The sequence below is a fragment of the Cupressus sempervirens genome, chromosome 5 (genome assembly GCF_028749045.1).
Source record: "Cupressus sempervirens isolate cs-2001-9-10 chromosome 5, ASM2874904v1, whole genome shotgun sequence".
Lineage (NCBI taxonomy): Eukaryota > Viridiplantae > Streptophyta > Pinopsida > Cupressales > Cupressaceae > Cupressus > Cupressus sempervirens.
Genome location: NC_143122.1, coordinates 377,614,093 through 377,630,008, shown reverse-complemented (window position 1 = coordinate 377,630,008; position 15,916 = coordinate 377,614,093). Strand labels below are relative to the sequence as shown.

The 15,916-nt window shown below is 33.8% G+C and overlaps 1 protein-coding gene across 3 annotated transcripts in view; it reads right to left on the bottom strand.

Moving 5' to 3' along the window:
* The window catches only part of LOC149556342 (uncharacterized), a 266,842-nt gene that overhangs the window by 148,675 nt on the left and 102,251 nt on the right, over positions 1–15,916 (bottom strand). For 2 of the 3 annotated variants that reach the window (XM_089830611.1, XM_089830609.1), the window contains exon 4: positions 4,804–4,884. The exons of the other annotated variant lie outside the window; for it this stretch is intronic. In XM_089830611.1, coding sequence (XP_089686737.1) covers positions 4,804–4,884 — 81 coding nt within the window. The remainder of the gene's footprint in view (positions 1–4,803; positions 4,885–15,916) is intronic. 3 annotated transcript variants of the gene reach the window in all.

Genomic DNA, 15,916 nt, shown 5'->3' with positions numbered 1-15,916 from the left:
ATACTATTCCGCACTTTCAAGTGAAGTAAATTTAAATAAAGAAACATGGATCATAGACAGTGGTGCATCCCGTCACATCTCCAGATTCAGAGATATGTTTGATACATTTGGAACGTATATCACTGAAGGAGTTACAATTGGAGACAACTCTACCTATCCTGTAAAAGGTATTGGGACCTGTTCTATCAAATTAAAAGATGGAACTACTCTTAATCTTAATGATGTTTTGTTTGTACCAGGCATAAAGAGAAACCTAATTTCTATCTCAAGTCTAACCGATGATGGATATCATGTCACCTTCAACAAAGACAAAGTACTATACTAGCCTAATAACTTAGATATGAAAAGTGTTACTATCATAGGGTCCAAATTTGGAACATTATATAGATTAAGCAATATTCAAATGCAAGCCCTTAGTCATGAAACATCAAATGTTAATGAATTATGGCATAGACGACTTGGGCACATTGGGTTTAGTTCACTTCCTAATTTAGATAAGATCACTTCTGGTACTCCTAAACTAGACTCATCTCATATAGGAACTTGCAAAGGGTATGCTCTAGGGAAAATTATAAAACAACCTTTTCCCTCTAGTGAACATAAGTAAAAATCAGTTTTGGAACTAGTCCACTCAGACCTTTGTGGACACATGCCCACACCATCTCTAGGAGGTTTCCTTTATTATATATCCTTTATTGATAATTTTTCTAGAAAGACTTGGATCTATTTCTTGAAAGTCAAAGAATCAAATGAAGTTCTATCAAAATTCAAAACCTTCAGAGCATTAGTAGAAAATCAGACAAGTAAAAGGATTAAAACATTAAGATCAGACAATGGAGGAGAATATACATCTGAAATCTTCAAAAGTTTTTGCAATTCTATTGAGATTAAGAGGGAGTATACAGTACCTTATAATCCTCAACAAAATGGAGTCACAGAGAGAAAAAATACAACCATCATTGAAGCTACAAAAGCTATGTTACATGATCAAAATATGCATGCCTCATTTTGGGCAGAAGCTTCTAAGACTGCAGTATACATTCAAAACAAATGTCCACATTCAATCCTAAAGAATACCACACCTGAAGAAGTCTTCTCTGGAACCAAACCAGATTTAAGTCATCTTGGAAATATTCGGATGTCCACTCTACACATACCCAAAGAAAAGAGGACTAAACTTGAACCTTCCAGGAAGAGAGGTATATTTATAGGATACAGTGAAAATTCCAAGGGTTATAGAATTTATATTCCTGGACAAAGATCAATTGAAATAAGTAGAGATTAATTTTTGAAGAGGACTCTACTTTAAAACTTTCAACCGGCATAGAAGATGAACCAAACTCAAATGATGAGGAAATTAGGCAAACTGAAAATCAGAGGGAGCACACATCTGAAGAAAGAGAACTAGATATAACTAATGGGAAGAAAAGACCATTATGGGCAAGAAAGATGCTTGAAGAAAACAATGTAGAACCAGATGAGATCTCAAAAGAAAACAAGAGAACTCGAAATCAATCATGTTATACTGCTCTTATAACTGAGCTAAACAAAACCGAACCATCAACAACTGAAGAAGCTCTAAATTCACAAGAGTGGACAGATGCCATGGTGGGAGAATACAATTCCATAATTCAAAATGATGTATGGGATATTGTAACTAGGCCTAAAGACAAAACAGTTGTATCTTCAAAATGGTTATACAAAATCAAATACGCCGCCGATGGAAGTATCGAAAAACACAAAGCTAGATTTGTTGCTCGAGGATTTTCTTAGAAAGCTAGCATAGACTATAAAGAAACTTTTGCTCCAGTAGCTCGTTACACTTTTGTAAGAACAATTATTGCAATTGCAGCATCAAAAGGATGGAAGATTAATCAAATGGATGTAAAAATTGCATTCCTAAATGGGGTCATTAATGAAGAATTCTACATAGAACAACGTGAAGGGTTCACTATAAAAGATAAAAAATTGTATGTATGTAAACTCAAGAAAGCACTCTATGGTCTCAAACAGGCCCCTCGAGCTTGGTATGAAAGGATAGACAACTATCTATCCAAACTTGGATACTCAAAAAATGAAGCTGACTCAAACATATACTTCAAAACCTCAAATGATGAGATGTTAATACTTGTTCTATACGTTGATGACTTGCTTATAATAGGTGATGATAAATTAATTGAAAAATGTAAACAAGATCTGATAGCTGAATTTGAAATGAAAGATTTAGGGTTACTACACTACTTCTTGGAATTAGAAGTTAATCAGAAGAAAGACTACATTTTCTTACATCAGGGAAAGTACACTCAAGATATTCTAACTAGATTTGGAATGATGATGGTAAGCCCTTATCTACTCTGATGGAAACAACCTTACACAAGCTAAAAGAAGAAGCATCAAAATCTGAGGACATCGATCCTACTCTCTTCAGACAAATAATTGGATCTCTTATGTATCTTGTGAATACCAAACCCGACATATGCTATGCTACAAATGTCCTTAGTCATTTTATGTGTAAACCTAAGAAGATTCACCTTATGGCTGCAAAACATATATTAACATATTTACAAGGATCTATTGGCTTTTGATTAAAGTCTGAAAATGTTGAAATAAATCTAGGAGGATATATTGACTCAAATTGGGCAGGTTGCTCCTCCAACCACAAAAGCACTACAGGTTGTTGCTTCAATCTTGGGTCAGCAATGATATCTTGGTTCAACAGAAAACAACCAGTTGTTGCCTTGAGTTCTACTAAAGCTGAGTATGTAGCTGCTTCCATGGGAGCACGTGAAGGAGTTTGGTTAAGGAAACTACTATTTGGGCTATTTGGAAAACCTCTAAATCCCACAGTGATTCATTGTGATAATCAAAGTTGTATCAAGCTGTCAGAAATACCAATTTTCCACAATCGATCAAAGCATATCGAGACTCCTTATCACTATATAAGAGACATGGTTGGTAGAGATATTATCAAATTAAGTTATATCAATACAGATGAATAGAATGCTAATATTTTCACCAAACCTCTTGTGAAGTTAAAAATTGTATACTTCAAAGGAAAACTTGGTATGACATTGTTGTAAATGCATTTACTATCTAATATTCATGAATACAAATTATTATTTGTTTTGCTTGCAAGCTGGTATTGTGAAAAGTGACGACTTTTCTTGTGAAAGGTGACGACCTTTCATGTGTTCTAATCCTATTATAAAGTAACGACTTTATGTTAGTTGATCTGTCTTCAAACAATGGTTGAAGTTAATGTTATCTTTGTTCTTCGGGCCAGATTTTGCTGGACACCATAAAACCCATTGTTTTGAAGTAAGGGTTATCCTTGTTCTTCGGGCCGGATTTTGCCGGACACATTAATAACCTTCATGGTTCTTCGGGCTAGATCTTGCCGGACACCATGAAAATCCTTTGTGTTGTTTTTTTCTTCTTCTCTCTTAGTTTAAAACATTATGATGATTACACCTTAATGTGTAAGTTAAACTTATTTCAATTTCCCTTGCTAAAGAGGGAGTGTTAAGAATGTTAGCTAAGTGAGAAATTGAATCTATACTTTTAAATCTATACTCAAGTTTTATATTACATAATTGATTCATTAATTATATATATATATATATATCTTATCATTATTATTATATATATACATAAGATTATATTGAATCTAATAAAGTAATACTATATTGTATAGTTTCAACAGCCAACAACACCTTGTAATCACGTAAGGGTTTGTTATCCGCAGATAATAATGTATTTGCTATTGTTTACAACCATCATGACCATCGGCTGTTTGTCCTTTTGTGACTGTCAATTGTGACAGTTCACTTCCTCATCCGCCCATATATATATGATAGTCTGCAATGGATAGTTGATCAATTAACACAGCAATCTAACTCTCTCATCGCAGACTATTATTAATCAGTCTCCATTATAATTCAGTCGTCTCCTTTGAATTCATTCAACTATCAACAGTCAGAAATTATAGTACAAGCAGCACTACACTGTAATTCAGATCTTGTATACTCAAGATATATTGAAATTGAGATTTACACCAATAAGAAGATTTCAGCATATTAAATATTTACAGTATTGTCCACCGTTAGCATACAGCAAGTCTGAGAAGTGAATGTGTCTACCATAGAAGAGCAGCAGTCAAGATTAAGGGACTGCAATCAGTTTATAAAGGCAATTGTTGATGCTAATTGGCTCATGTTTCACCATTCCAGGTCTGCGATTATATTGCTTAGAGGTCTGTGTCAATATTGGGGTCACTTCTTGATCAATATCTTCCACTGCTAAGATTCGGCATGCATACCAGAATCCTTAAAACCATGTAATTGGAAAAACTTAGCATGTATAATTAAATACATCATTTTATTATTTAAATATATAAACTCCTTATCTCATTACCAGCCACCTGCTTAGTTTCTATTTTACTGTTCATATTCTAATGAAATGTTGCAACTCTCAATCAACTCTGGATGTTTCTAACTAAATAGTTCCCTTTCACATTAGGTTGCAACATTAGTCTATAAGAAATCAGAATACTATAATTTGACACTGACACAGACCCAGACACATTTATAGATTTTGGATCGTCATGAAAATCCAGGTAATTTTATGTGCATTACTTTCAGAAGTTAATAACTAAAAAATTTGAACAACCTAATTGAAGAAATTCGCTTAGTATTTGTTGTGTAGGTCATTTTTAAACATGCATAAGCTCTGTCAGACTTTCCATTCAGAAGAATATCAAATTAGCAAAGAGGACCAAAGACGAATTGTTCTATTACTACTTACAAGACATCTGTCCACTTCTTCGAAAGACTGAACAAGCTTTAGTTCTCCGCCTGAAGCATGAGGACATGGAGTTAAGAGAACCTATTTCGTCAAAAATGGAATAAAGTAATACAACATATTAATAGCCAAATTCATAGGCAATGCACTTGTAATTTAAAAACAAGGAATAGCAAGTATAAGAAAATACTCATCGTTTCCAAAGCTGGTGAATAAAAAATAGAAAATTCATTAAAAAAACAAATCCCATATCAACTGCAATAAAAGGATAATTAAATATGTATATCAATGCATGCCCACAAATCCGATTGTTAAGATGTTGTGCACAAACATTAATTATTTGTAAAATATGCATATTTTAATTTTCTTTAAAATTGTTGGCAGAGACATGCCTAGTGACAGATATTGGTGACAAAAGAAGTAGTCAGGGAAGTGGTGGGTAGTGGTATCAAAGACTATTGCAGAGTTAGTTATAATTGATCCAGTTTAGGAAAGTGTGCATCACTGTTTTGTTAAGTCTGTTTTTTGAGTAATATTTCCAGGCCACATTTCCATAATATCTAGATTATTCTTGTACATAATCCTTGAATTCAATTTGTCAGTTATAAATGGATACCTTTTAGGTGTTTTTACTGGAATCAGTATGGACATAGAGGTAATGAGCGTCCTACAACAAAGGTTTATTTTTCAATAAGGGTGACTTCACATAAATGGATTTCTGAATTATGCAAAAGCCTGATACTGAATTTATTTAGAGAAATTATGGCTTCCTTTTGGTAGACCATAATAAGGAGTCAATATTCTCTTGCCTTGTTCTCTCTATGGAATCCAAGAAGTTTTTGAGACTAAAGTTTGGTCTTTCGTCACCTTTAGTTTATGAAAATGTCTGAGTTGACATTATAGAATATAGTGTCATGGAATAGGAAATCTGTTTTAGATTTTCCTGTTGATGACTCCAATATTGCAAAGACGAAGACCAAGCTCCATCAATGGATGATAATATATTTGAGTGAGAAAAACTTTACATTTTGCAAACGAGTCAAGTCAGAAATCTATGCTAAATTGTGGTCTCACCAATAAGAATGGGACAGTTCTAGAAAAGCAAAAACTTAAGAATGGGACAAAGTTCTAGAAAAGCAAAAACTTTGGAGAAGATCAGTAATGATAATCAAGCTTCAATTGGCTAGTTTTTTCATAACGGAGCTTTCAAAGTGTTGTCTAGGCTTGCTAAGCAGTAAAGTATGGAGTAGTTGTGGAAAATAGTTTGGGTTGCCTCCATGTTTTTTTGCAAGATACTCCTTTTGTAGTCAAGAAGAGAAGAGGAGGCAAGAAATCAGAAGAATAAAGACTAATGTTAAGATGCATATCACAAATGACCAGCTATAAGAGAGGATCAAAGCATTAAGCAAGACGTATTTGTCCATATTAATTCCCAGTGCAGCTTCACCAATGGTCAATGCAGCATGAAAAGAGGTCAGTGAAAGTTAATGCAGCCTTCCTTTGCTCACCCAAACATAGCTATTGTATTACATTCTAAGGAGAATACCTATGTTATTGAGTATGTCGTACAAGCTAAAACTCATGTGGTGCTCCTTTGTATGAGTTGTGGCAATATGAGACTGTCATACCATTCTTCAAGTAAGATTTGGATGTCATAAGAGATGTTTCTTGGTGTGTTGTCATGTCCCCTTCTTGAAATAGGATTAAATAATAAACAGTAATAATTAAATTAGGATAACAAATGGCTCGCTATGCATTAAAAAGTTTGCACAAACACGAAAGGCAAACAATTTGAGGAAGTCCTCATTTACAACAGGAAGATCGATTCGCAAGATTGGATCCCTTGCAGACTCAAAGGAATGGAGTCTATAAGCATAAACCAACAGTCGTTAAGACTGAATCACTTAAAAATAATGTTAGAGATCAGGTCAGCCATTCCTAAAACCCTAGTTCTAATAGAATATTTGTGGATAGAAACAACCTAAGATCCAACCATGAGCATTGGGCCAATAACAGTAGAAATAATAAAATTCTCTCAAATAGAACAAGTATTAGTGTTTCTAATCAACCATTGCACAGGCAAAATGTTTAAGTAAAATTTCCAGCATCTGCACTTGGAAATTTTGTGCCAGAAGGTTGGCAACAAAACTCTAAGGTTGTCAATCATGACTCGGATTGATAATTATGAAAGGTCAAAGCAAGAACAATGGTCCAAGATGCAAAAAAGAATACAAGTAGTATGTGGATTATCCCGATAACTAGCTCCATATTGGATTTTGCATCTAGAGCTAATACGTTTGCATTAGGAAAAGGATCCCAAATTTATTTTCTTTTTTTGGCCTTTCATCTGAGATCTCCTCCATGCTCAAAGATGATTCAACAGAAGGCCCTAAATGCTTCAATGATCATTAAATCTAAGGAAGGGCATAAGATAACAAATCCTAATAAGGTATCTTAGATAGGCCTTATCAACAAAACTTTGAAAACCCTAGATGTCTCTAGCATCAAGTAATGCAATTCAAGGAGGATTTGATATACAAAATATGGAGTCATAGGAGGGTTATGGAAGCATTGCAAAGATCACAGCCTTTTTGCACAATGGTGCGGACCTTGAGATCCTTTTTGAATGGCAATGAAAATTGGATGAAGCAAGCATTTCCGAACCAAGTATAACTATAACCACTCCCTCTGATAATCTTTTGTATATAGATTGTAAAAAAACTTCATTAAAAGAAAAATTTAATGGGCAAGTTTATGTTCTATGAAGGTTTTAATATTAAGTTATAAATTGGTAACCAAACTTCGAATCAAACAATTTTGAATCTATAAAAGCACTAGATGGATAAGGATCAATAATCTTCTAATAGAACTGCTTCATAGCAAGATGTTAATTAAATTTGGTGATATGTTCCGTGGAATAGGAGGTATAGAGGAAAACTATTTTGGATTTCATCAAATGTAAAAAAAATTAATAAATACTGATATGAATATTAAAAGCCTAAAACCAATTAAATTTATCATTAATCAATCTATTTATCATCTAAAGCCCGTATTATGTGAGGGCTGCATTCATAATTACATAGCTATTTTTAAGAAAAACAATTACATCTAAATAGAAAACATTGAGTATTTCTATTATTTAACTAAGAATTCAAACCTAATACAAAACTGCTTTCAGAAAATGCACACTATTAAAGAATATACTCATAATAGTAATATTGTTAAATCTAGCTCTCTAGCCATTTCATCAAGACATACGTGCAACAAGATATGGACTCAATAGGTCATCATGCAAAAATCATTAGGCATAATAAGAATTTAATTAATGTAGCAGGAAATGATAAGGAACTAGCCCCCTTGATCAATATAGACTTGAAAGAGGGTGAAATCATAGAAAACATGATTGATAATACTACTGAGAAAAAGCATATATTGGAAACAGGGAATATGGAACGTAAGAAAAACAATGTTTCTTTAATGGATTTAAACATCTCATATGGGAAAGAATTGATCTGGTCTAAAACTTTATTGGAGAATTTTGACAATAAAGAGATCATGAGAGAAGCTGGGATTAGTGTTGAAAATATTAATACAGGGGTAGAAAAACTAAGCAAGGAGATCTTGAGTATGGTAGTCGACAAATTTTTAGAGGAAGTTAATGAATCGGAGAACAATATTATGGAACAAAATGAGGTAAAGAATATGCCCACTCCAGTTGCAGGTAAAATTGTAGAGGAAGCAGGTATCATTTTTTATTCTGAATCAGAGGAAGAAAAAACTGAAGGTAATCATTATGGATCAAAACCCTACACATCATACAGGGGAGCCAACTGAAAATACCAATAAAGTCATACTTCGTTCACAGAAGATGTATTTCTCAAGAAAAATTAGCCAAGAAGATGGAACAAACAAGGTTGTATTAGAAAAGCTATTAGAAGAGATTATCTCTGTCCACAATAAGGTAAGAAAGAACTGATTAGATGGCACAATCTACAGGAACAGAGTAAAACAAAAATTATAAAAAAACAATGGAACCTTGGATTGCAATGACAAGATTACTGAGGCAGGCTGTCCACCTTATAAAGTATCCTCAGATATAGAATTAATCTCACCCCAAAGTAAATAATCTAGTTCCAATTGCACTTGAGGCAGCTTACAATATTATGGGAATCCAACATGACTTCGAGGAAGAAGAAATAAGACTGGAGTTCAAAGAAGGATTTGATCATCTGCTTGTAGAATTTATGAATGCATTCACAGAGAAAGTGGATAGAGATTTAAATATAGATATTGAGAAGGATACCGAGAAAAGAATAACACAAACTGGTCATTAGGCATTGCCACAACTGTAGATGGAATGAATAGCCCTAATTGTGGGAAAATGCAGAAAAAGAGAGGTAAGAAATCTGCCATAGACTTAAGGAAACTAGACGGAGAAGCTGAAAATCAGACCAAATTGACCAAATTATTTCATGTAAGGGGAAGTTCCTTCCCTTGGGCTCAAGAGGAACACTACAAAAAATGTTAGGGGACTAAATGACCCTAACAAACAGCATTTATTAAAATGCGGTTTAAACATTAAAAATTCAGAAATATTATTAATACGAGAAACTAAATTCAATAAAGAGGAAACATTTAAATTTAGTAGAAAATTAGGGATTTGAAAATCTAACAGTTTCAATGTAGATAAAACATCTAGTGGATTAGGTATGTTTTGGGACCCTAGAAAAGTTAAAAATTGAAATAAAAAATAACTACATGGCGGATTGGGTATTGTTCATTAACAAATTCATCTCCTCAAATATTCTCTTGTTATTACTCTTTGTGCCCAAATAACGGAAAACAAATGTTCCCAAAAGTTGGAAAGCTGAGTAAGCTGCTGAAACTTCCCTCTGAATTTTGAAGGTACAGCTCCCTTGTAATGAAAGATGTGCAATGAATATGTTTGTATTTCCTAACTAACAAGGGTATGCTCTTAACTCAAGAGCAGAAGAAGCAATAAAGACTCAGGCATAAAATTTGTTTATAACTGGTATCACCTCACTCACAACCATGAATGTGTTGGATTTTAACTTACTTCTTTCCTACTTCTACCTGCAACTATCAACACTTCTATATGAATAACTCTCACACAATGACTTATTTACTTTTAAGAGTGCAAACGAGCAATGAAAGTAGATGCGACAAAACGAAGATAATTCTCAGATTACTAATAGATCATTAAACTTCAGAAAGCTTCTACTCTGCTAAAATCTAACAACCATCTAGTCCCATTCACACTCCATTAATAACACATGAGAAAAATAACAACAACAAATGAACAAATCTTGACAAGATCCTCGAGACTCGCTCAGTTGTCTCAACAAGGGGAGAATGCATTACAAAATTTATCGATCCTTTCTATTTATTTTCCAAATAGTACATATAGGCCCTTTATCTTCTGGAAGTTACGAAAGTTACAATTATTTGAGGAAAAATAGAGCATAGAGAGACAAGAGTGACACTTGTCACTTTACAATAGAGAAAGGATAATAGAAAGACTAGGAAGTCGAAGAGTCATCATTCCTGCCATTGGCTTTCTTTGCATTTTCTTGGTTTTCCTTGAAAGTCTTCATGGTCGCCAAGATAATTGTAAGGTTGTCTGTGTCACTTATCTACACATTTTCAAAGCAGATCATCAAATACTCATGACCTCCCGCTATTTTACTGACCTTATCGGACGACAATGGCATCTTCTCCGCAATTTTCACCAGCATCCCATCCAACGTTGTGAGCTTATGAAGGTCTGAAACTCAAATGTTCAAAGGATGCATTGAATTGTCAATGAAGTTCTAGAAAGTGGTCTTTATATGCCCGATGTCAATGACATCCCCACTTTTGCTCACATGTGACTCTATGTGCAAGTCCTTGAGATATCTAAAGAGAGTTTCTTTCTCTTCTTTCACTAACTCATACTTTTCTCAAGTGTTTTTCAGCCTTAATTATGTGTAATGTCCCCATTTTTAGCAGGTTCCTGCAGTTGGCCATGTCAGTTCACCATCGCAACCCTCGTGAGCTGACAATGGGATTTGAGGGTCTCAGTTGTGTGGTTATAGGCTTTCCAACAACCTGGGGTGTGTTTTGGCTCTGTTTGAGGGAATTACTATTTATAATAAGTCAATCTATTGGTTCCGATGAGCCCCGTTGAGTTAGAGGAGTTGGACGATGCTCTCAGTTTTTATTTCGGGCTTCCAATTTGAGCTCCAAGAATCTTGGAGGGAGCATCTATTTATAGTAAGTCACCTCGTCATGTTCATTCATCATCTTTCATCATCAAGATCACTTTGGTATTGTCAAATTTTGATTCTAATGCCTCTTTAGTTGTTTTCGCAAGACAAGTGAATTATTATTATTACTCATATAAATACGCTGAGGTTGTTATTTTTGATAGTGTTGTTGGTTGGTCAACTCAATATCATAGCTTGTTGGAACTGGGACAAAAAGTTTTAAATCATGGGAACAAGAAACAGTGGCCTTAAATGTTAGAATTTGACATTATAATGGAAAAGGTCATCTTCGTAGCCAAAAGCAATTAATAAATTAGTTTATAATGGCGCTTTATTATGTTTTAATGTTGTGTGTCGGAAGCTTCTTAAGTGAAGTTCATTTGGGAAACTTTATGCCATTTTAAAAATATAAATATGAGCCCATTTGATGAGTGAAGCATCTACTTGATTATATATTTGATTTTGTGCCTTTTTCCTGGGTTCTTAACTGTATGCCCTTGTTGATGCATAAGGGTCTCTGAAGTTTCTGATGTTCGAAATCACTGCTGATGTATGGTGATTTCACCATCTAAATCTCCTATTTGTGTTTCCCGTGTCTAGGAGATTGTTTAGGTAATTTCACTGCAAATTGTGTTGTTATAAACGATTTGTTAAGTTTATTGTAATCATTGTGGCTATGGAGATTGATCTTTTGGAGGAAATTGATTGTATTATACCGCATACTGGCAATCGATTTGATGAAGTTTTGAGGAATTTGGTGACTGCTAAGGTTGGCGTTTGAGATTCCCATCAGCTTGATGCCAAGGCTATGAATTGCTGAAGTTTATTTGTACCAGGCGGAATTGTACCAAGTGGCACTCGGAATTAATAGCCTACAATTTGTGAGTAGCTGGACATCTTTCCTCTTCCAGCCACAATGTGCTATGGGGGCATTCCGCAATAACTACGGAGGGTTTCAAAGTGTCTTCGGCCTGCATTTATCCTTGGAGACGTGTGTTGAGGAGCTGCCACGGGACTCATATTCGGGTCTTCCCTTTCAGCCGGCAAGCACATCGAATTAAGCTATAAGGAAATCAGGTTCCTTACTCAATTAATTGGTGGAATTTGATATATGTTCTTTGAATTTCCTTTCTACATAAAATTATGAATAATACTAAAGTTGTGTTGTTAGCATTCCTCCTGCACTTTTAATGTATTCTGAAAATTAATTCTGATAAAAACAAGAAACCCAGCAACATTGTTCAATTGGCACTGAAATTTCTATTAGAGCATACACAGAGTTTTTACATTATGCTCTCTTTGAACTCAAGGGAATACAGCCAATGTGTTAAGGGCTCATCGCAAGTCTTCAGTATCAATAGCTTGATAGTGCTCCTGACTTTCAAATCTATAATCTCTTGTACCAACACAATAGTCTCCTTGTATTTACCATTATCCATCTTCAATGCTTTGAGGTTAGCAAGCATAGCGCCTCCTAGCTTCAAGGTATCCTTGAAGAGATTGCCTAATTTCTCAATTATGGGCAGGCCCCTAACTTTCATATCCTCAATCCATCCTCGCCCAATTTGTCCAAAATGTCTCTCCTCTTGAATTCTAGCGAGCAAGGCCATATTTTCCTCTGTCAAAAGGTCAAAAGACTTGGAGGCAAAGGCCTTCCTCGCAGCATAGCAAGTGGCATCAATAGTTGTCTAATGTACTCAGACAATTCCCAATTAGATGCACTTAGGCGAGCCTTTGACACCTTTAGCTCTTCTAGCTTCTCTTCCACCTGCAGGTTGGTGAATTTCCACATTTCTACAGTGGTGTCTTGCCTTAGCCCTTGTCATATGTCTAGAGGTTGAAATCCACCAAGGTAAGATCTGCTATATTTCCCTAACCCTGGGCTTGCGCAATCTCCATTACCACATTCCCTTTAGTGGTATCTCTTCCAAATGCAGCTAGAGTGCGATCTTTCTTGGCCTTCTTGGCTCGTAGTTGTGGCTCCACGGCTTCGATGAGTAGGTCTTGATGGAAATATTGTCATTGATATCAAAGGATTTCATGGTAAGTGCCAATATCATCAATGTCAAAGGTAATTGAAGACGATAAAGTGAACTGCTTGTGTTCATTACATACATGACTAGTTGAGAAGAAATGGAAGAGTACTAAAAAAGATAACAAAATATGATTACGTAAAGAAAATATATTGGAACACAAACAAGACCATATCTGAATGAAAGATGCCATGACATGCTGTTGAGATGCAGCAACATTGAATCAGCACATGTGTCTTATTCAGTAAAAGAGTCAATAAATATGAACCAAGAAATGGATATATATGACTTGTGTCTCAACATACTATCTAACAAACATTATCTATATTTGTAAGTGGCTAAAAACAAAATAAGAACGAAGGGGAGTAGTCTGAATGTGAAATGAATACCACAAGAAACAAAAATCGATGGCATAGAAACTTATATATATTATTAGTGCCATTTATTATCAGATAATCTTATCATTGATGCAAGGTCCCTTGGCAATATCAGCGAGAGAAATGAAAGACAAGATTGATTGCACGATAGGATCTCTCAAATATTCATATGTGCTCGACAGCAGCAACAGGGACTTTTATTTGTGTATCGGGAAAGTCTTAAGCAAATTTTGGACTGTCAATGAAACGATGATTCTGCCAGGAACAGTATATTCAACGATTACAATTAGGAGCAGCATGATAATTCAGAGTTTGCCTCATGTGATGAACGGAAAAGTGTTTGTTCAAACCTGAAGAAGCCATTTGTGAAATCAGAGAAAATAATTTTGAAAGCTACAAAATACTATGAGCAGCAAGTAATCAAACTAATACGTCAATGTTTGAAGTATATATGACGGTTGAATGAAGAACGATGTCTTATCATATTTAGACTAAAAGCATTACGCTAATGATTTTGAAGGGCTACTGATTTGCATTAAAAATCATATCAATTTGAACAGGAGTCACAACGAGTCTTGAGCAGTTTGGATACCATATTGCAGTCATAAGCATGTTCGAAGATTTGAACAGAGGCATGATAAGAATACCAGATGCTATTACCATATGAATCAAATTAACATGTGCGGAAAGAGAATCTATACTAATGAAGAAACAATGGTATGGAAATGAGAAGATGTGATTACATGGATCGGGCATATCTGAGGGGACAAACTGAGACACTCTGACCACAAAGATGGCAAAGATGATAAGAAATAAGGCAAATAAAATGAATACAAATCAAAAAATGCCAAGAAGCGGTTCACTAATAATCAGATAGTATGGATGACTATACTGAACTTTTAACATCTTCAGCGATACGTAAAGCAAGGTCGCGAGCCAACGACTACATTTTTGAGAAGACCTGATATTGGTAGAAGTAGCAACAATGAAAGATGGCATGGTCAGCAATAATATCAAAATGAAGGTTCGATACTTTGAAATTCAAATAGCTGCATGACTTACAGCCAACGTGAGTGGAAAGATGGAAGCAACACAATATTATTAAAGTAACAGTAAAGTATTAATGGAAATAGACGTCAAGATAAAAACAGGGGTGATAGACACAAGTCAATGCTTATATGGAAGCCACGCAAGTCACAGATATCACCGCCTAGAAATTACTATGAAATTATCAACTCCAGTGTTGTCAGATGACAAAAAAATAACAAGAGACGTAATGCGTCATAGTTCCTGCCTAACGCAGGTTGTAGAGGTGTAGATGAGTGACAATAAGGTTAAATAGTTCTAAATTAACATTGTGAATGCATTAATTTTTGCTTAGAAATGCACTTGTGATATGATAGAATGACTCATATTTTGTTATTAAGTTCTTTTGTTATATTATTATATATTTGGGTATTTAAGCCCAAGAATAAGAGGCAAAGTACCCAATATGGCACTAACTACCTAATATCATACTACGATCAATACATATGCTTTAGACAAATTTGCACTTTCTATATTGACAACTTAAAATATGTGCAATGAGGAAAGTTATCCATACCAATATCTGAATTATAGAACTTGAAGAAGTGATGAAGCATTTGGAGTATCACATTATATGTTTAAGCATGTTATGCATGCTACTAGAGAACCATAAGTAGTTGGAAAAACTCCCTCAATGATTAATACATATAAATTTGATGTTGATGAATAAATATGATGTAATAAATAAGAAATAGAATATAACTATTTAATTTTAATACATAGTTTATAAAAACTTAATAATAATTTACATATCTTTTAGAATTGAATTATTTCGTTTTTGTGATTATTTCCTTTAGTATGTTTTTTTGATGTGAAATATAATTATTAATTTAATATTAAAATATATATTTAAGTTTTAAATATATTTAAACTAAATGATAAATTGTTTAAATATAAAATATTAATAATAATAAATGATATAATTTACAAATTGTAACACTTGTCGATTATACATATTACAAACACTATTATAAAATATAATTAAAAAATAATATTGCTTAATTTATGTTTTAAAAGTAAAATAATAGTAATAATTTAACTACATTTATTAAAAAATCAAAGTATTAAAAAAATTAGAAATTCAAATACAAAGATATAACATATTGAAATTACATTGTTAGTGAGAATTAATATTGATTAGACATGTTGTGTGAGGTGGAAGATAAAATGATTGAAAAAAAAATCTTATCAACAAATGTGAAGATAAAGTTGTAATTAATGCATTCATTAATTCAAAATGAAGTTAGAAAATATTTGTATTTTTGTGAAAGAAAATTAATTTTCTCTCCCACCAAAAATAGTATGGACCAATAGAATGGATGAAAAATGTGATTTATAAAATAATGAAAAATTA